Source organism: Lithobates pipiens, unplaced genomic scaffold (assembly GCF_037356315.1).
Source record: "Lithobates pipiens isolate NorthernLeopardFrog02 unplaced genomic scaffold, aLitPip1_a1.2 Scaffold_13, whole genome shotgun sequence".
NCBI lineage: Eukaryota > Metazoa > Chordata > Amphibia > Anura > Ranidae > Lithobates > Lithobates pipiens.
Window position 1 is genome coordinate 39,162,869 of NW_027507718.1, and position 22,159 is coordinate 39,185,027.

The following is a 22,159-nucleotide window of genomic DNA, read 5'->3' on the forward strand; positions in this document are numbered from 1 at the left end:
ATATCATGGAAGACATATCCACATTTTCCTGTCCCAAAGTGCTTCTTATAAACTACATTACACAAAATAATCTGTTGTATGTACAGTACAGTCTTTTTAATTATTTGATTATTTTTCTTATACACACGCATAGCCCATTTTCTAACAGATGTGCTCTGTGTAATTATTCCAGCCCCTCTAGATCGAAGAAGCTTATATTTAATTTGCGTTTCCTTTTCTAAATTTCATTAAAATAGAAAAAAAAGTGCTCAGTAAAACATCTGGTATAAGGAAATACTATATATATGTATATATAATTATAATGTTTTCTTTACAGTTCATAACTGTTTTAATAGTTGTTTTTTTCCTTTTTTTATTACAAAATGTGCATATACACATACAGTATAGTTTTCAACTCTCTATAAGTAAACTCTGTGTAGCCGATTTATTAAAAGAGTCATTTTCACACTTGTGATCACAAGTTGGAGTTAAAAAACACGCCTTTACTAAATCAGTCCTTGTGTGTTTTAGCTTTTGAAGGCGACATCACCTTGCAGTTCATGTATAGGTATGTCTACTTAATCACTCAGGCTTTGTGATTTAACCCAGACATACAAATGAATTGTCAGTACTTTGATTATAAAAACACACATAAATGTAATGGCATACACTGTAGTTCTGTAATATCTGAAAATATATTAATAATTATTTTATTCAAGAGGACGAGAATCAGATGATTTATTTAAATTTATAAAATTACATTATATAACACTACATTAATACTGCATGCAGAATCATTACATGTGTTCATTGCGTTTATCATGCTGATGAGTACTGTCCAAAAATGAAAGTCAACAAACGAGGTTCTTTAGAAAACATATATGGTTGCCTTTGTATTCAGATTAGTAAGGTAGAAATAAATAGAAATAGGTAGAAATAAGTAAAAGCTAAGGCTCAACTACTGTATATGAATGTCAATCTGATCTAAACTGTATGCAGAAGGTTCGAGTAACACATCTGCTACTTTTATCTTGTAAGGATGGAAAGATCTTTTGAGTTCCTAGCTTTGTCTACTTGCTGTAGGTTATATAAGTGGGTGTTAAGCCGGCCATACATGGATTATATTTTGGCCAGTTTAGCGGGGACCAGCAACTTTTCAAACTTTTATCTTGTAAGCATGGAAAGATCTTTTGAGTTCCTAGCTTTGTCTACTTGCTGTAGGTTTTATAAGTGGGTGTTAAGCCGGCCATACATGGATTATATTTTGGCCAGTTTAGCGGGAACCAGCAAAATTTCAGTCCATGTATGGGCACTTCGGTTGCACAGAAGTCGATCTACCATTCAACCTCTGTATAAACACCCTACCCCCCCCCCCCCAGTAGTGCCACAAGCTCCCCTTTATCAAAATACAATAGCTTAGTGGGGAGGATTCCCCCACTCATATAGAGTGTGTGGATTGGGGAATCAAGTAAGTTTTTTTTTCATTCAACCAGCTACGGGCTGCTTTAGTCTGTCAAAAATGCATTTCATACTACATGAATGAGGCTCCTCTCCTGCGGTTGTGGCGATGATAATCCTTGGTGGGAGGAATGAAGCCAGGAACTTCAGAAGGAAAATATTGCTTCTGAAATCCATGACAGCAAGCACCAAAGCCACAAGCCATTTAGCATGTCATCCTTATAAATGACATATCAGTCTTTAGCAGAAAGACACTTAAATATAACAGTTAAAATATATTTAAAGCCACAAAGCTTGATTTAATCCTGGTATTCAAGGGTTAAAACCCCTCACAGTTTTTTTTTTTTTTGCTGCCTGTGTCGCTATTGGGGAGCTCTTTCACTTCCAGTCCTATAGACAAATCAGGAAGTGAAAAGAAATCTATCAATAGTGAAAAAAGTCCTTCCCAATTCGAGGATCTTCCCTCTAATACTGTTCAAATGATAACTCAAACCTTTCGATTTTCCCTTGCTTTCAGTCACTGTGACAATGGGATGAATAAAATAATAAGAGAGAATGAATGTCCCCAATGCAGACCCAGTCATCAAAAAAAATAAAAAATAATAGTAATACTTTTGTCTGTATACTGAAAACCAGAAGGTTAATTATCTAAAAAAAAACATTATATGCTTTCATATTGTTTTCATTTTAGGGGACATGGCAGCTTTTTCCTCATAAAAAAAGGTGGCGCTTAACGAAAACGGTTTTGTTTTGTATATATATATATATATATATATATATATATATATATATATATATATATATATATATATATATATGATACAATATTAGACTACAGATTTAGGAAGAGGTGTTCAGACCAGTGCCAGACTTCCAATTTGGAATCTGAAGATGTTGGAAGTTATGGAATTACATTATATTAGATTATGGGCTCTATATAAAGAAAAAAAAACTGTAAAGAAAGAGGTGATCAGACCAGAGCCAGACTTCCAATCTAGAATCGGAAGATGTTGGAAGTTATGGAATTACATTTTATTCGATTATGGGCTCTATATATAAAAAATAAAACAGTAAATAAAGCTAGGGATCTGTCTTTCATTTTGGTAGATACAAGAAATATAATGAGATGAAGTTTGTACACCTGGGAAAACCTCTTGGTATGTATTTTATATTGCCTACTTTGTGCTTATTGTTATAGCAGGTATTACAGAGGAGTCCAGTGTCTACTTTTTCAGTAATAGAAACTCATCAATAATAAAACTTTGTAAACACCCTGTACAATCCCTTTACATCTTGTAAAACATAAGTAATTTAATCAGTATTAATGTTTTATGCAAGCATCTTTTGTTCTACAAATAAATAAAAGCCCATGATTAAGTTATTTAACATTACTGGTCGCAATGATGAAGATGCCATATGTATCTTGGATTACAGTAACAATGAAATCTGAATAACAGACAAAAGTTTAGTAGATGGAAAAATGACAGCATTTTGACCACACCGAGTTTTAGCTTTCTGCATTATACTTTTTTATTGCATGAATTCTCCATTCAGGTAGGCCCAGATAAGGAGATTACATAAACCTGTAGCAACATGACCTAGAAAGTGCTAACGTGTCTTCCCACTACTACAAACTTTCAGTAATTGTGACTGGTAAACTGTATGTAAATTACTACTAGCACATGTAGACCAAGCATGCCTCAGTCTACCACTTACAGTTCCACATATTATCATCTGTGAAGTATCTAGGCCTACAGTAATATTGGTCCATAGTTCCATCTCAGAACTACTGTATTTGTAAACATATACAGAGACATCAAAGACTTCTCAAGAATGGGTCTAGTGTGCTCTACTATTATCTCATGTTTTTATGCTTATCTTTCTGTCAGTTTCTGTTTTCTTCCCCCACTTTTTACCAACCCACACGAGGAGAAACGATAGGACTGCAGACAGCTTTCATAATTTTTTCTGTGATTAGATAAAACATATAAACCCATAACGAAATATTCAAAATGGTGGATTGTCTTTACCCTAAGCAGAAATCTAGCTTACACCTGTACCTTGGCACTTAAAGGGGTGTTAGCAGGATGTTAATGTATGAAAACTGCCATTCTAACACACTAATGCATCTCTGTTGCTGATGTGCCTTGGAATGCAGCATTGCAGGGCAATGTCAAAAATGATGCAGACACCTTTTTGGGGGGTTTTAGAGTGATTGGGCTGCCTTCTTGCAAAGTGAATTAAAAAATAAGTTTACCTTAACAAAAAATAATAAATAAACATTTTTTGCAGGTAAAAAGATATGTATTTATTATTTTCTCTGTAAGACTGGGTTCAAACCATTGCGGGTTCCCAGCATGCAATTCACAATAGCAGGAGCTTTTTTTTTTTACTGGCTCTCCAGTGGTGTAGTGGTTAGTACTCTCACCTAGTAGTAAGAAGGGTCGCTGGTTCAAATCCCAACCATGACACTACCTCCCTGGAGTTTGCATGTTCTCCCTGTGCCTGCATGGGTTTTCTCCGGGTAATCTGGTTTCCTCCCACACTCCAAAGACATGCTGGTAGGTTAATTGGCTTCTGTCCAAAAATTGGCCCTAGTATATGAATGGGGCTCTTGGATTGTGGGCTCCTTGAAAGTAGGGACCGATGTGAGTGTGCAATGTACAGGGATAGGGACAATTGTAGACACTCACTTAGGTTGAACTGGATGGACTTGTGTCTTTAATCAACCTTACTAACTATGTAACTATGTACTATCTATGGAGCCGATTCACACATCTACATTGTGGCTCCGGCGCAAATTTGCACAGGAGACCTGTGCATCTTTTGGTCCCTTACAGGTCCAAATTCAGCCAAGAATTAGGGTTGAAATCATACCTGAAATGGTAAACCAGGATGCTGTGAGCCGCATGCAGCGATTGTGTGAACTCAGCCTAATAGACCTGTAAATCATTGCACTCAGGATCAGCAGAATGTGGGCATAAAGCCACAGTCCTGCAGACTGTCTGTGTATCTGTCTGACCATACCTTCGATATGGCCAGACAGTACACTGCGACAGGAAGACTTAATGGACTACCACAGCGCTCAACAGCACCATGGTAGTTCATTGAGAACTACAAACTGACAGTTGCAAAGGCAGTCAGACCTTGTAGTTTTCTGATTCACAGAACATTGTGAATGGATGACGGGACGGGGCAGGTTTTTTAAAGATTGTGACAACTTTCTGGAGGGAGAAGATCCCAGACTGGGGGATTGGGAGGAGCAGGAGGCGGTGCATCTGTAACTTGTTACTTGCTACACTCTGAATGTGGGTAGAACATGTAACATGTTACAAAATTTAACTTATCCTTTAACACCTGTTAAATGCACCACAAAGATTATTTTTTTTATGCACATGCTGGTTCATAAGCAGCTCTCTAATAATGCCAGTTAAGTTACAACATTATTTCCATTAATAGACATGCCTAGGCCTGTTAACATACAGTAGGATGCACATTTATTAAACTGAGATATGCCAAAATAGTGACTATCAAGGCTTATTTGCACTGTGCAAGGAGTGGAGATAATATTCACCACTTCTCTTTGCTGTTCCATGCCAGTGAATTCAATACAAATTGCCAGTTTAATAAGGAGCAATGTAAGCAGCTCACTGGTTGTCAAATATCTTGCTTCCTACTTCCGCACCTCAGAGGTGGCAATAGCAAGGAGAGAAAAAGGAACCAGCTGCAATGTATAGTCCTGTAATTATGTCCTCTGCTTCCCCTTTTACTGCTCAGCAGCCCCTGTAAAATATATAGCAGGCTGAGAATGCATATATGGTATATACTGAAATCAGACCTGAAACGGTGAACCAAGATGCACCGGACCCTTGCTGGGAGCCGCATGTGGCAATGGTGTGAACCCAGTCTAATGAACCTGTAAAGCATTGCACCCAGGATCAGCAGATTGTGGGTGTAATGCAAAGGAATCTCACAAAAGTGAGTACACCCCTCACATTTTTGTAAATATTTTATTATATCTTTTAATGTGACAACACTGAAGAAATGACACTTTGCTATAATGTAAAGTAGTGAGTGTACAGCTTGTATAACAGTGTAAATTTGCTGTCCCTTCAAAATAACTCAACACACAGCCATTAATGTTTAAACTGCTGGCAACAAAAGTGAAAATGTCCAAATTGGGCCCAAAGTGTCAATATTTTGTGTGGCCACCATTATTTTCCAGCACTGTCTTAACCCTCTTGGGCATGGAGTTCACCAGAACTTCACAGGTTGCCACTGGCGTCCTCTTCCACTCCTCCATGATGACATCACAGAGCTGGTGGATGTTAGAGACCTTGCACTCCTCCAACTTTCATTTGAGGATGCCCCACAGATGCTCAATAGGGTTTAGTGTAGGTATATTACCACAATAAACCCAAGTATATGCCTGTTAATATAAAGTTAATAAAAGGTCTAATTCAAATGGGCAATTCATAACTAATTGTGTTTTTGTGTATTAAGATAATAGTGCACTTCAATTGCAGTTGCTCTAGAGCTGAGGGGAAGCTCTGCTGATTTCTATCATTTAATCATGTGCAAGCAAAAATGTTGTTTTTTTATTTGTCATTGCACGTGATTAAGCATTCTTTGCAAAGTGAACCTTTACCTAATTTACTAAGCTCTGTGCATGTGCACTTGCCGTGCACAGTAGATTTGTGTTTAGTAAAACAGCCCCTGAGTGTATTTATGTAAATACACTTGGTTGCAAGTCTCACAGGAATGACTTGATAAACAAAAACACATATATATATATATATATATATATATATGAAGGATCCATTTCACATAGGACTCTTATTAACTTTAATGTTATTTATGAAGTCTCATTTTATCAACTTTTATTTTCATTGAGGAGTATTTGAGTCCCTGATCTTCTGAGATCAGGGGCTCAAATTTAACTTCTATCACACATCGCAGTCACTCACTCCATATTTCATTCACTTCTCTCTTAAGATAAGTACAATTGATAAAGAACAGGCCCATCTATAAGGCTTTATACATGGTGAAGAGTCGCAAGGTCCTCTACATTGCACCTAGATTGGAAAGGAATGAGCTGCAAGGGAGTCTGGCAATATAAAAAAATAAAAAAATAAAAAACAGGAGAGAGGACTATTAAGCACTGTAGAGCAGTGGTCATCAACCCTGTCCTCAGGGCCCACTAACAGACCGGGTTTGCAAGATAACTGAAATACATCACAGGTGATATAATTTTCTGCTCAGTGATTGCAGTATTCTAGTCTGCATCTCCCCAAGGTAATACATAAAACCTGGCCTGTTAGTGGGCCCTGAGGACAGGGTTGATGACCACTGCTGTAGAGAATGGCTTATCCCTCCCATTCCAGTTTGTTTCATACATAGCTAGCATCCCTCCAGGAGGATGCAGGATAGCTAAAAAAATTAATTGTTTTCATTTAGCTTTATTGCTACAGCCTTGAAAATGTTAGCAACTAAAAAGTCACAAGCAGACAGATTGTGTTTATATATTTTTTGTTAAAGTGGTTGTAAAGGCAGAAGTTTTTTTTTAAATCTTAATGCAGGCTATGCATTAGGATATAAACCTTCTGTGTGTAGCAGCCCCCCTAATATTTATCTGAGCCCCATCTCTGTCCAGTGATGTTGCACGAGTGCCACGGCCATCCGGGGCTCTCCCTCCTGATTGTCTGAGAGACAGCAGTGATGCCATTGGCTCCCACTGCGGTCAATCAACATCAGTAAGCCAATAAGGAGAGAGGGGGTGGGCTGAACCACGGCTCCATGTCCGAATGGACACAGGGAGCTGTGACTCGGTGACAAGCTGCTTGCTGTGGGGGCACTCGACAGGAGGGAGGAGCACCGAAGAGGGACCAGAGAAGAGGAGGATCTAGACTGCTCTGTGCAAAACCATTACACAGAGCAGATAAGTATAACATGTTTGTTATTTCTTATAGAAAAAAAATGAGAATTAAGTATCACTTTTACTTAAGCTATCCCAGCCCTTATAATGTTGTGGCCTTGATAAAAGGAAAGTACAGTATTTCTTTTTTGCTATTATAAATATTATCAGTATTAAGCAAATTAACTGTTGGTATAGAGGAATGATAGTGATACCAGTACAAGTAAGGAATTAGAAATACACGCTGGGAAATTATTATTCTGCTGATTTGTTGGGCACCTCGTAAGCAAGCTGCGAACAAATAGTTGGACTTTTCACATTTTCATTAATATATAAGATAAATGTATAAAAAGTAGGAAAACAAAATAAGCAATTCAACAATAATACTTAAAGAATATATATATATACAGTACTAGCAAAATTAAGTCACTAAGGTTTAACGTGTTCTGCATTTTAAGTACTCTGATTTTATAACATCTCTCCAGCTAAGCTATAAATATTCTATACTTAAGATCTATAAATGAGAAATGTGTTTGCATTTAATGACTAGTACTTCAGCATTAGCTGTACATATTAACTGTATACGCAGATTAATTAATTTATTACAGTTAGTCTACACCATACTCTTTGTGCATCTGTGCGAAGTACCCCTAGGGATTCAGAGTGACAGCCTAGTCATAATTAAACAAAATATTGAGGACTAATTAAAACAAAACTATATCGCATAGACGATATCTTATTTCGGTGACTGTGCAAATGTCAAGACAGGAAGTAAAACTTCATTCTTAATTACATTAAAAGAATAACATATAATGCCAAGCCCTTTTCTTCTGTTGAATCCTGGCAATAAAAGTAACAAACCATGACACATATTTGGACCGCAAAATTAAGCTAGTAATATTTTTTTAAAGGGGCGCCTATCGAGTGCTTGAAATATTTGTGGGACATATCTCATAAGCAAGATGCCTAAGCTGACCACTTGATTCTATAAAACAGTAATGTTGGCTTTGAGGTAATTTGGCCTATTGTTTTCTGTACTAGCAGGACACTGTTGCTCACTACTGTACATCGTTAGGCAGGGACTCTAAAGCCGACCGGTTTAAATCTCGGCAGTTCATCAGGGCCACCCAAGATTCAAACCATCTATGGGCAGGCTGATTGTACCAATCAATCAACTTGGGTACAACCAGCATGTTGGATTTTTACATGCAATATTTTTAAATGCAATTATTACCAGCAGCTATAGGCGCTAGCAATAATCACTATGTTCTCCTGGCAGGGATGACTTCCTGCCGTGTTGATGGGGGAATCAAGCAATTTTCTTTCTTGCAACCTGAGGAAAGAAAATCACATCATCTATGGCCTGCCTAACTATACTTTAACACTGATCTAATTTTGTTCACAGACAGATATGCAGCACACCAGAGATATGGTTCAGTACGACTAGACTGATGGATTAGATGCCAAACCAATGACAAGCCTTTCCAATGGCCCAGAGTCCTAGTCTGCAACTTAGCCCAGTCTATCCTATACACAGCAGTAAAAGAACCGTTAGCTGGTTAAAAACCAGAAGTGTGTGGCTACTGAGAAAAGAGCTCTTTATGAGTTTCTACTTGAGTTTGATTCATTCTGATTTTGGGAAGAATCACAGAGCTGTTATTTCATAAAATTGCACATATGTCTTCGAATGTTTTTAGATATTCAAACATGGGGCAGAATACACAAAGTCACTCATGGCAACCATTCAGAAGTCAGTTATTCATACTAAGGGGGAGCTGATGTCTGGAAAGCAGTTATGGATTGCTGCAATTAGTGCTCCATGTTACTGGAGTCAAATCTATCTGGGCATTTAGTTTTTTTTTTTTTAATTCTTATGGAGCTTGAAAACTGAATTCAGTTTTCCATTTGGTAAAGGTCATTGCGGGAAAAGAAAACTTATATTAGTCACAGGTTGCACTTTGTGAAAAAAAAATAAAAATAATATGGATAAACTTGTAAATATAAAAAACCCTAGCACTGCACAACTATGAAGAATGCCCTATTTGTACTTTTTTTTAACATAGTGTACCAGGGCCAAAAACAAATGATTTGCTGGTGATATACTCTGTCATTATAAGCATGCATCTGAGGCTGAATTAAACTGTTTCATTACCATAATTAGAATATGTACACAAAACCTCACACATGCAAGCATGAATGAAGGTGTTGAGTTCCAATTTTATTGCTTAATAATTAGTTTTTCCCACAATTTAGATTTTATAAGTTGAACAGTTAGAAAGAACTACACTCGCTATGGAAAGAAAAACAAACCTCATCTCTCTTATAGATAGGTCAAATAAAGCAAGTTTAATAGGGATCCCAGGATTGAAGAGTATACAGCACCGACCGATGTGCCACCTAATAATTAATTTCTGTATAACAAGGACTTTTAAGGTTCACTTTACCAAATAGATATAAAGTAGAGTGTTGCACAACTTATTTTAAATCTGAAATTCTCCGGTTCACTGTGGAAGACAATAGGATGCTCATTTTGAACCAATGTTATGGCTGAAAGAGGTCAGCGTCTTTTTCTGAATATTTCCCTATCTACTTAGTATATCAGTTTCTCATTGAGGCACAGCTGCTGTGCAGTAATCTATTCTACTCCCTTTTGTCTTTGATCTGGTGGTCTGGTGGTCTTGGAATATATCTGCTGATAGTGCTGGAATACCCATTTAATCTTCCATGCTACAACTCACAAACCCACAGCCTGAAAAAAAACAAATGCTAAATAATAGGAACACTCTTAGCCCTTGTACACACGGTCGGACATTCTGACAACAAAATCCGACGGATTTTGTCCGACGGATTTTGTCCGAAACTGTTGCATACACACAGTCGGACAAAGTCGTCAGAAAATCCGATTGTACATAACGTGATGACGTTATTTCGTTACGACGGGACTACGTTCAGGCTAGTAGCCAATAGCTTTGGTCTAGGAATTTGATCTGAGCATGCGTGGCACTTTGTCCGTCGGAGTATGCTACACATGATCGGAGTATGTCTGATCGGATCATTTTGTCGGAAAATTTTACGGACAAGTTGGAAAACTTGGTCCGTCGGATACTCCGACAGAAACAGTCCGATGGAGACCACACACAGTCGGATTATCTGCCAAAACGGTCCGATAGGACACATGCCGTCGGAATCTCCGACCGTGTGTACAAGGGCTTAGGGCCAACAATCATAATCAGCCTGTTATATAGATTTGCATGTGACTGATAATGCAGGAATGAACAAAAGAGGAAGTTACGCAGCACTGAACTCAGGAAGTACGCTCACACTGACCCTGTAAGGCAGGCCATACATGGTTCGAATCTTAGATAGTTCAGCAGGAACCGGCTGGGATTCGAACCATGTAAGAGCAGGCTGAATGTACCAAGTTGATCAATCGATCAACTTGGGTAAAACCAGGATGCTGGGTATTTACCCCCAATTATGGCTAGTGGCTTCTATAGCCGCTAGCAATAATTACAGTCTTCTCCTGGTGGGGACAGCTTCCCCTGCCAGGAGAAGACTATGGCCACACTGTCTGTGTTGATGAGGGAATTTAGTGAATTTCTTTCCTGCAACCCATGAAAGAAATGTTCTACGTGTATGGCCGGTCTAAGGAGGTCTGTAGAATCTGGATAAAAAGATTTATAAATAAAGATACATTGAGAAACATGTTGACAGCCCTGTTACTGTGTTTGTTGGATAGCAATAGAACACACTTATTGTCACTAACTGCCATTATCTTAAGATGTTTTGGTAGTTGTAGAGAATTATTCTTAAAACATCCATCTAGGGACAAGTAAATGGTCTGGCATTCCTAACAGAGGATGGATGGGCATAAATCAGCAGTAGTAAATGTATTTGATATAGGGAGCCACAGGTGTGGCCATTGAAAACACCATAAAGCCCCACATAATTGAATGTAATGCTACAGAAAGCTATCAAACTGTACAAATCCAACAGAAGATGGTTAGAGACTACAGGCATATTACAGGAGATGGTCAATAACAGTAGACCTGCTACAAGACTAAAGATGAGATTTGTTTCTGTCCAAACTCATGTTCTGACATAACCCAAGCTATACAAGAGATTGTCAGAGAATGGGAACATACTATAAGAGCTGTGGAAGACTGATGACATGCTTCAGGAGACAATCATAGCCTGCAGATGAGTTATGTGAGACTCTTATAGATTACAGCTCCTTACAATCACTGTTTCCACATGTGTACGCCTTACAGCTTCCTTAAAAACTACTTGTGCCACACTTGATATTTCTCTAAGCAAGATCCATAAAGTCACAGAAAAAACAAGAAGGGAAAAGGGATAGATAACACATAAAAAGGGAGTTAGTGTAAAAATGTAAACCAAGCCATTTAGCTCGTACAAGCCAGTCTATTCTCCTTCACTCACCTAAGTGCAATTTTCTATATTAATATGTCCAGCTAGACATAATTAGTGTAATTGTAATGTTTTAAAAACTTCTTATATTCCTTTTCGATTTCCCACAGCCAACAGCACATCATAAAGACATTAGGTCTGAGTGCGTGGGAGAATAACTATTGCCCACAGAGTATGGTATACTGCACTTCAAAAGTTTACGTTTGTAAAAAAATCTGACATTTCATTCATGAGACCTATTCTCACAAGCACTGCAATACTGAATTAGCTACTTTAACCCCCTTAGCCCACCTACACTATGTCCTCCATTCAAAGAAATTCAACCAAACATAAGTACAAAATAACATGTACTATTCTACACTACAGGTGTATGTATCATGTTTTTCTGCTTCCAGATATCAGCAAAATTCCATATATACCAAAGACAATGTAAAAAAGAAAGAGGGTTACATGGTTTGTGTAGTACAATTATAATCTGTTTTCATGCTACATAGACATACCAATGTCTGATTGTGTAAAGCCTGTTAACACTATAATATGTACCGCTAGAACTGCTTTATTTAAAGTGAAGTTGATGTATGCTATTAAATGTTGTGTGTAATTTATATATATCCAAAACTTTTAGTTTTTTGGTTTTGGATAGAGAAGAAAACTTTTAGAACCTGTCAGTTTTTTTGTTTTTTTTTGTGTACTGTTGGGAATATTTTCCTTCACTTTCTGTAATGGTGATACAACCAATAATTAGAAAAATCTCTTCAAAGTGGAGTTCCACCCAAAAGTGGAACTTTTGCTCATTGTACTCCTCCCCCCCTCTGGTGCCACATTTGGCAACTTTCGGGGGGGAGGGGGGACAGGATACCTGTCTGATACAGGTATCCTGTTCCAACTTCCGGGAGCCTCAGCCACAGGTATTGAAGTCACCGCCCGGGCACCCTCGTCCTTCCCCAGCCGCCGGGCCAGTAGGAACGGAGCCTTGTGCATGCTCAGTAGGGTTCCCGGCCTGAAGCTGTAAGGCTTCACTGCTGGGTTCCCTTACTCGCAATGGAAGCAGCATGCAACCGACAGCTGATGGAAATATCAGCTGCGGTGCCGACATCGCTGGACTCCAGGACAGGTAAGTGTCCGATTATTAAAAGTCAGCAGCTGCTGGCTTTTAATTTTTGCAGCGGTGGGTGGACCTCTGCCCTCATTAGAGAAGGTTGACAGATCCTCTTCAGTATATAACCTATAGCCAAAAGTTTCTTTTGCATGTACATCCGCTAAGGGCTTTAATTATAAAAATATGTAAAGTTTTTTTTTCTTGTTTGCTGGACTACTATTACAAACCCTTAAACCTTCTTTCCCCTTTGAGTTGATTAACAAATGGTGCTGTGGCTTAGTCTAGTTTATATTATATAACTAGATAACTCTTGTACGATTAGGTTTTCATATCCTGATTTTTAGAAATATATTCCTCACAGGCATTCTAACTTCCATACTGTATCCAACACCAACACAAAGTTTAAACTATAGACACACTTGATAGGAAACTTATAATGAGAAATGTATAGGCTGTCAATGCTGTCCTTCTTCCAAGGATGCCAATTCCTGCCTGTCGTTGACTTAAGTACTTTAAGTCCTTGATTAAGGACAAACAGACAGATTAGAAAGTTAATGTGAAGTCAGAACTCCTGGTCTGCATACTGGTCCTGCGGTGGTGCCTCAGGTGTTGGGATCACAATGCCAGGAAGCTAGCATTCTTGAAAGGAATGATCAGCAATGGTAGCCTTCAAATTCTTTTAGTACACTTTTGTTTAAATTCCATTTCTGAGGTTGACAGACTTCAACACAATCTGTTCCATGAACATTTTGGGTTATCTTAGTGCATGTACTAAATGAACTAAATGCACTTTGTGCTTTAAAAGCATACTTTCAGGACTCCAATATTATTTCCCTTTGAGTAGGATAGTTCAATTCAGAAGAATTACTTTCTGGTGATGATGTGTCTGTGAATTGTCACCCTTGGTAAAGATGTAGTAGAACTGATCTCATCCCTCTGTGTAAACAGATGACAGCTGGCTAGGACAGCGGTCAATGATGTTAATCTGTAGGAAGCTGGTATCATCTGCATTATTTCGTTGGGAGTCCCCAAAAAGCCCAGCTGAGCCACTTGGAAAATCGTAAACTGAAAGACAAGTGATAAAAAAAATCAGAATTATGTTATATTATTAAGACTACTGTGAATATATACATAGAATAGAGATACAGTACAGACTGACATTGCTTGTGGAAAAAAAGGGTAAAAATAAAATAAAAAAGGTTAAATTAATGTCATTTTCAGCTGTAAAACTGTAATGATGTAATCGTGTTGGACTCAGCAGAGAATAACTGTCAGTTTTCTCAAAATAAAGATCCTTATCCTGCAATGTTATCTTTGTGAATTAAACCTAAAGTATCTTTTCTTAAGCTGTATGCCATTTTTTTTTGCACATATAGCAGCAAATTCTTCTTGTGTTCACAGCCTTGCAGCTCATCTCTCGAGACTGGGCATATCACAACAAACTGCAAGAGCACACAGGTATCATGAAGGAAATGTAATTTGTAAGCAAACTAATTTTACTCACAGATATAAAAAAAGATATTTAGATATAAAAAAAAAACATTTTGGGAGATTATAGACTGTCTATGTACGACAAATGTTGGTGTGGGTGACAGACTGATGTACCTGTTGGAAACAGGTACATGCATTTGAAGTAAATACCAAGTGCAGAAGTGCACTAATGCTGAAGTGTCCATAGAGAGATTCCTCCCCACAGCTGCAGCTGCTGAAGATTTCTATAGCTGGCTGGGTGGATGGGGATTCAGTGACACTATTCCCATAGAGGGCAGTGGGTGGATTCCTTTAGCAACAGACATTCTACAATTGGCTATAGATTCCACCCTATGCTTTCTGTCAATCACAAGGAGAAATAGGACCTGATGGGGATAGTATGCAGTGCATACTGGCACATTATGATATTACCTGCAGGGAGACCAGTTTTTTTTTTTTTTTACACAGTTTACTACCGCTTTAATAACCTCCAGTTTTGTTATGTACAAATTGGAGTTTGTAAAATAGTTGCTATTAACCACTTGACCACTGGGCACTTAAACACCCTTAATAACCAGACCAATTTTCAGCTTTCGGTGCTCTCGCATTTTGAATGACAATTACTCAGTCATGCAACACTGGACCTATATGAAATTTTTGTCCTTTTTTTCACACAAATAGAGCTTTCTTTTGGTGGTATTTAATCACCGCTGGGTTTTTTATTTTTTGTGCTATAAAAGAAAAAATACCGAAAATTCTGTAAAAAAACGAATTTTTCTTTGTTTCTTTTAGAAAATTTAGCAGATTAGTAATTTTTTCTTCATAAATTTTGGCCAAAATTTATAGTACTACATATCTTTGGTAAAAATAAGTACAAATTGGTGGATATTATTTGGTCTTTGTGAAAGTTATAGAGTCCACAAGCTATGGTGCCAATATCTGAAAATTGATCACACCTGAAGGACTGACGGCCTATTTCAATTCTTGAGACCCTAACATGCCAGAAAAGTACAAATACCCCCCAAATGACCCCTTTTTGGAAAGAAGACATTCCAAGGTATTTAGTAAGAGGCATGATGAGTTTTTTGAAGTTGTCATTTTTTCCCACAATTCTTTGCAAAATCAAGATTCTTTTTACTTTTTTTTTTTTTTTCACAAAATTGTCATATTATCAGGTTATTTCTCACACACAGCATATGCATACCACAAATTACACCCCAAAACACATTCTGCTATTACTCCCGAGTATGGTGATACCACATGCGTGAGACTTTTACACAGCGTGGCCACATACAGAGGCCCAACATGCATGGAGCGCCATCAGGTGTTCTGGAGCACCCAGGACAATTCTGACATTTCTCTCCTACATGTAAAAATCATCATTTATTTGCTAGAAAATTACATAGAACTCCAAAACATTATATATGTTTTTTTAGCAAACACCCTGGAGAATACAATGGTGGTCTTTGCAACTTTTTATCTCGCACGGTATTTGCGCAGTAATTTTTCGAATGCTTTTTTTTGGAAAAAAAACTGTTTTGTGCTTAAAAAAAAAAAAACACAGTAAAGTTAGCCCAATTTTTGCATAATGTGAAAGATGAAGTTACGCTGAGTAAATAGATACCTAATATGTCACTCTTCAAAATTGCACACGCTCGTGGAATGGCGGCAAACGTCGCTACTTAAAAATCCCCATAGGCGACGATTTACATTTTTTTTACTGGTTATATGTTTTAAGTTACAGAGGAGGTCTAGGGCTAGAATTATTTCTCTCGCTCTAACGTTCGCAGCGATACCTCACATGTGTGGTTTGAACACCGTTTTCATATGTGGGCGGGACTTACGCATGCGTTCGCTTCTGCATGCGAGCACATGGGGACAGGGGCGCTTTTAAAAAAACATTTTTTTTTATTGTTCATTTTACTTTATTTATTTTAGTTTGACATTTTTTTTCCCCAAAAATAATTTTTTTGATCACTTTTATTCCTATTACAAGGAATGTAAACATCCCTTGTAATAGGAATATGGCATGACAGGTCCTCTTTACAGTGAGATGTGGGGTCAATAAGACCCACATCTCACCTCTAAGCTGGGAAGCCTGAAAAAAAAAAAGAAGATTCTGGCTTTGATCGTATTAGCGATTCGGTAGAAGCACCGGAGGGCGGAGGGCGGCGGGAGATGTCTATGGCTGGGTATTGCAGGGTATCACCGACTACGGCTGGGTATCTCAGAGCATGGTGTTGCAGAGTACTGCGTTGCAGAGCATTGCAGGGTATTGGCGGGTGTTGCAGAGCATTGCAGAGTGTTGCAGGGTATTGGCGGGTGTTGCAGAGCATTGCAGAGTGTTGCAGGGTATCGGCGGGGGTTGCAGAGCATTGCAGAGTGTTGCAGGGTATCGGCGGGGGTTGCAGAGCATTGCAGAGTGTTGCAGGGTATCGGCGGGGTTGCAGAGTGTTGCAGGGTATTGGCGGGTGTTGCAGAGTGTTGCAGAGTGTTGCAGAGTGTTGCAGGGTATTGCAGAGCGTTGCGGAGTGTTGCAGGGCATTGCAGAGTGTTGCAGGGCATTGCGGAGTGTTGCAGGGCATTGCAGAGTGTTGCAGGGCAATGCAGAGTGTTGCAGGGCAATGCAGAGTGTTGCAGGGCATTGCAGAGTATTTGCAGGGCATTGCAGAGTATTTGCAGGGAATTGCAGAGTAATGCAGAGTATTTGCAGGGAATTGCAGAGTAATGCAGAGTATTTGCAGGGAATTGCAGAGTAATGCAGAGTATTTGCAGGGAATTGAGGGGTTAATTTTCGGTGAGCAGCGATGTGGGCACTGCAGATGCAGCCCACATCGCTGCTGACACCGATCTCTTCCCCCTCCGCTGTACCGATCGGTACAGAGAGGGGAGGGAGGAACCGGCGTCATAACATGACGCCGGCTTGTTTACAAGTGATCACTCCGTCATTTGACGGAGCGATCACGTGGTAAACGGCCGCGATGAGCGTCCGTTTACCGTGATTCGTGATGCGCCGGGTCCACTGGACCCAGCGGTCACGGATGCTCTCGTGTGCGCGCCCCAGGGGGCGCGCGAGAGCAGAATTCTGGGAGGCCGTTAATTAACGGCCTCTCAGAGTTAAACAACCGCCCTGAAGCCGTTAATCGGCAATGGGCAGTTGTTAAGTGGTTAATAACTACCTAATTCTGCGGCATGTATAAGTAAAGCTACCAAAACTGGCAGTAGAGTTTTTTTTAATTTGGTGCTGGCCATTAAGGCGTCATCTGCCAGAAAAGTGGAGTAAGTGCTTCATCTCAGTTGTTCAAAATGTCTTCCCTCAACATTACTACAATCCTCAACACTGTGAAACATAGTAGCACACAAATTCCAGCTAGCATCAATGTCTATAAATAATTGTGAGATGGACTCCTTCAATCTGTCCACTGTGTGGGGTTTCCTTTCAAAAACGTTAGCCTTTACTACAATCCAAAGAAAGATAAGTGTCAGTTTCGGTGAAGGTTAGTGCTGCCAAGGAGCCTGCCATGGGAAGGATTTTTAAGATAACTCTGTACTGACAAAGCAAAATTTAGGATAACGTAGAAGTAATATATATGCCTACTTTTGGTTGAATATATATATATATATATATTTATATATATATATATATATATATATATATATATATATATATATATATATATATATATCACAAAAGTGAGTACACCCCCTCACATTTTTTGTAAAGATTTTATTATATCTTTTCATGTGACAACACTGAAGAAATGACACTTTGCTACAATGTAAAGTGGTGAGTGTACAGCTTGTATAACAGCGTAAATTTTCTATCCCCTCAAAATAACTCAAGACACAGCCATTAACCGTTGGCAACAAAAGTGAGTATACCCCTAAGTGAAAATTTCCAAATTGGGCCCAATTAGCCATTTTCCCTCCCTGGAGTCATGTGACTCAGTGTTACAAGGTTTCAGGTGTGAATGAGAAGTAGGTGTGTTAAATTTATTGTTATCGCTCTCACTCTCTCATACTGGTCACTGGAATTTCAACATGGCACCATATGGCAAAGAACTCTCTGAGCATCTGAAAAAAAGAATTATTGCTCTACATAAAGATGGCCTAGGCTATAAGATTTCCAAGACCCTGAAACTGAGCTGCAGCATGGTGGCCAAGACCATACAGTGGTTTAACAGGACAGGTTCAACTCAGAACAGGCCTTGCCATGGTTGACCAAAGAAGTGGAGTGCACATGCTCAGCTTCATATTCAGAGGTTGTCTTTGGGAAATAGACATAAGAGTGCTGCAGCATTGTTGCAGAGGTTGAAGCGGTGGGGGGTCAGTCTGTCAGTGCATCAAAGTGGTCTGCATGGCTGTTGTCCCAGAAGGAAGCCTCTTCTAAAGATGATGCATAAGAAAGCCCACAAACAGCTTGCTGAAAACAAGCAGACTAAGGACATGGATTACTGGAACCATGTCCTGTGGACCTGTGTCCATGTACTGTGGTCCTGTGGTCTGATGAGACCAAGATAAACTTTTTCGGTTCAGATGTTGTCAAGCGTGTGTGGCGACAACCAAGTGAGGAGTACAAAGCCAAGCATGGTGGTGGGAGTGTCATGGTCTGGGCTGCATGAGTGCTGCCGGCACTGGGGAGCTACAGTTCATTGAGGGAACCATGAATGCCAACATGTACTGTGACATACTGAAGCATGATCCCCTCCTTTCAGAGACTGAGCTGCAGGGCAGTATTCCAACATGATAAAGACCCCAAACACACCTCTAAGACGGTCACTGCCTTGCTAAAGAAGGTGAGGATAAAGGTGATGGACTGGCCAAGCATGTCTCTGGACCTAAACTCTATTGAGCATCTGTGGGGAATCCTCAAACAGAAGGTGGAGGAGCGCAGCTCTCTAACATTCACCAGCTCCGTGATGTCATCATAGAGGAGTAGAAGAGGACACCAGTGGCAACCTGTGAAGCTTTGTGAACTCCATGCCCAACAGGGTTAAGGCAGTGCTGTAAAATAATGTTGTCTGCACAAAATGTTGACAATGTGGGCCCAATTTGAACATTTTCATTTAGGGTTGTACTCACTTTTGTGAGATACTGTATATATATATATATATATCCACTTCCCACCCGGCCAATGCATATATACGGCCGGGTGGGAGCCGTCTACTCCTGATAGGACATTCAGGAACGTCCTTCAGGAGTAGCGGGATCGCGCGCGCGCGTGCCCGCGCAGCGGCGCGATCCCGATGTGCTCGTGTCACCCGGACACGGCACATCTCAGATCGGCAGGAGGGCTCTGTGATTGGCCCTCCTGATCACATGACGGCCGTGTCCAATCATGGCCGTCATGTGATGTAAACAAACAGCCGGTTGCTAGGCAATCGGCTCTCCTCTCCTCACACGGAAGTCACCGCTGAGGAGAGGAGAGCAGAACGCTGCAGCCGGCTGATGATCAGTGAGTATGGGCTGCTTTTTACAGCTTTTTACTCACTGATCATCAGTGTAGTGTAAACACACAACACACCACACAGTACAAACACAGTCCCCACATATGTCCCCAAAACACACATGTCCCCAAAACATACATGTCCCCAAATAATAAAAACACATGTCCCTAATAATAAAAACATGTCCCCCACATATGTCCCACTAAAATCACATGTCCCAATGATTATCTGCACACATATGTACGTGATCACCTGCACACATATGTACATGATCATTTGCGTACATATGTCCGTGATCACACAAACCAATTATTATACACTTAAAGGAATTTTTTTTACCAAAAACATGTAGCAGAATACATTTTGGCTTAAATTTATGACAAAATTTGATTTTATTGGATTTCTTTTCAAATAGAAAAAAGAAAATATTGTTTTTTTTCCAAATTTCCGCTTTTTTTGCGCTTATATCGCAAAAAAAAAAAAACGGAGTCGTGAATAAATAACACCAAAATAAAGCTCTATTTGTGCGAACAAAATGATAACAATTTCATTTGAGTACAGTGTAGCATGACCGCGCAATTGTCACTGAAAGCGCTAGAGCGCTGAAAGCTGAAAATTGGGCTGGGAAGGAAGGGGGTGAAAGTGCCCTGTATTGAAGTGGATATATATGTATATATATATATATATATATATATATATATATATATATATATATATATATATACACTGTATATTAGCAGCTGATTGTTTGTTGTAAGAGATTCCGTTTTTATATCCTCTCTGTTCATAAGTACTTCATGATGCCGGTGCGCTCTCTGGGTTTTTACATTGTATGCACATGTTCACAATATGCTCAGAGGCTTTCTGTGGATTTCAAATAATTTCTTCCCTACACTTACACACATTCATAAAATATTTTCCTTTAATGTATTTGCAGAAACAATATTCTTGGAATTGGATTGAGGAAGAATGCAGATTAACAATGCAATGTAAAATGCAAGGTAAATGGAACTCAAATTTTCCCAAGAAATTGTTTTTGCAAAGTCCAAAGTAACCAGAATTGATATTTTGGTGACCTGGCTTTAGTAAAATAACATCTGACTAAGTAGTATCGGATGCCATTTTTTCCCTTTGTTTCCTCTATAAGATAGTGTTCGTATTTAAACATGTACATCCAAATGCTTTAGCACATGCCAAGCATTTTATAGATCTATCTCTGTTGTCTTAGAAAAAATAGAAAACAACAGGAGTTAAAATTTCCATCCATAATCTGAGTTTCCACTATTTCATCCATTTGAGTTCTGAGAATATCTACTACCATTATTATTTCATACAGTGCCTTGAAAAAGTATTCATACGCCTTGAAATTTTCCACATTTTGTCATGTTACAACCAAAAACAGAAATGTATTTTATTGGGTTTTTATGTGATAGACCAAAGCAAAGTGGCACATAATTGTGAAGTGGAAGGAAAATGATAAATGGTTCTCCACATTTTTTACACATAAATATGTGAAAAGTGTGATGTACATTTGTATTCAGCCCCCTTTACTATGCTACCACTAACTAAAATCTTGTGAAAACAATTGCCCTCAGAAGTAACCTAATTAGTAAATATAGTCCACCTGTGTGTAATTTAATCTCTGTATAAATGCAGCTGTTCTGTGAAGCCTCCAGAGGTTTTGTTAGAGAACCTTGGTGAACAAACAGAATTATGAAGGTCAAAGAACACACCTGTTGTGGAAAAGTTTAAAGCAGGGTTTGGTTATAAAAAAATATCCCAAGCTTTGACCATCTCACGGAGAACTGCTCAATCCATCATCTGAAAATGGAAAGAGTATGGCACAGCTGCAAACCTACCAAGACATGGCTGTCCACCTAAACTGACAGGCCAGGCAAGGAGAACATTAATCATAGAAGCAGCCAAGAGGCCCATGGTAACTCTGGAGGAGATGCAGAGATCCACAGCTCAGGTGGGAGAATCTGTCCACAGGACAACTGTTAGTCATGCACTCCACAAATCTGGCCTTTACGGAAGTGTGGCAAGAAGAAAGTCATTGTTGAAAGAAGGTCATAAGAAGTCCCGTTTGCAGTTTGTGAGAAGCCATGTGGCGGACACAGCAAACATGTGGAAGAAGGTGCTCTGGTCAGGTGAAACCAAACTTGAACTTTCTGGCTTAAAAGCAAAAATGCTATGTGTGGCAGAAACTAACATCACCCTGAACACACCATGCTTTTCTTCAGCAGGGACAGGGAAGCTGGTCAGAGATGGATGGAGCCAAATACAGGGCAATCTTACAAGAAAACCTGTTAGAGTCGGCAAAAGACTTGGGACTAGGGCGGAGGTTCACCTTCCAGCAGG

General features: G+C 39.2%; 1 protein-coding gene across 1 annotated transcript in view; it reads right to left on the bottom strand.

Moving 5' to 3' along the window:
* Positions 1 to 2,202: 2,202 nt before the first annotated feature.
* The window catches only part of GLIS3 (GLIS family zinc finger 3), a 535,482-nt gene continuing 515,525 nt past the window's right edge, over positions 2,203 to 22,159 (bottom strand). The window contains exon 11 of the mRNA XM_077475027.1: positions 2,203 to 13,946. Coding sequence (XP_077331153.1) covers positions 13,810 to 13,946 — 137 coding nt within the window. The 3' untranslated portion in view covers positions 2,203 to 13,809. The remainder of the gene's footprint in view (positions 13,947 to 22,159) is intronic.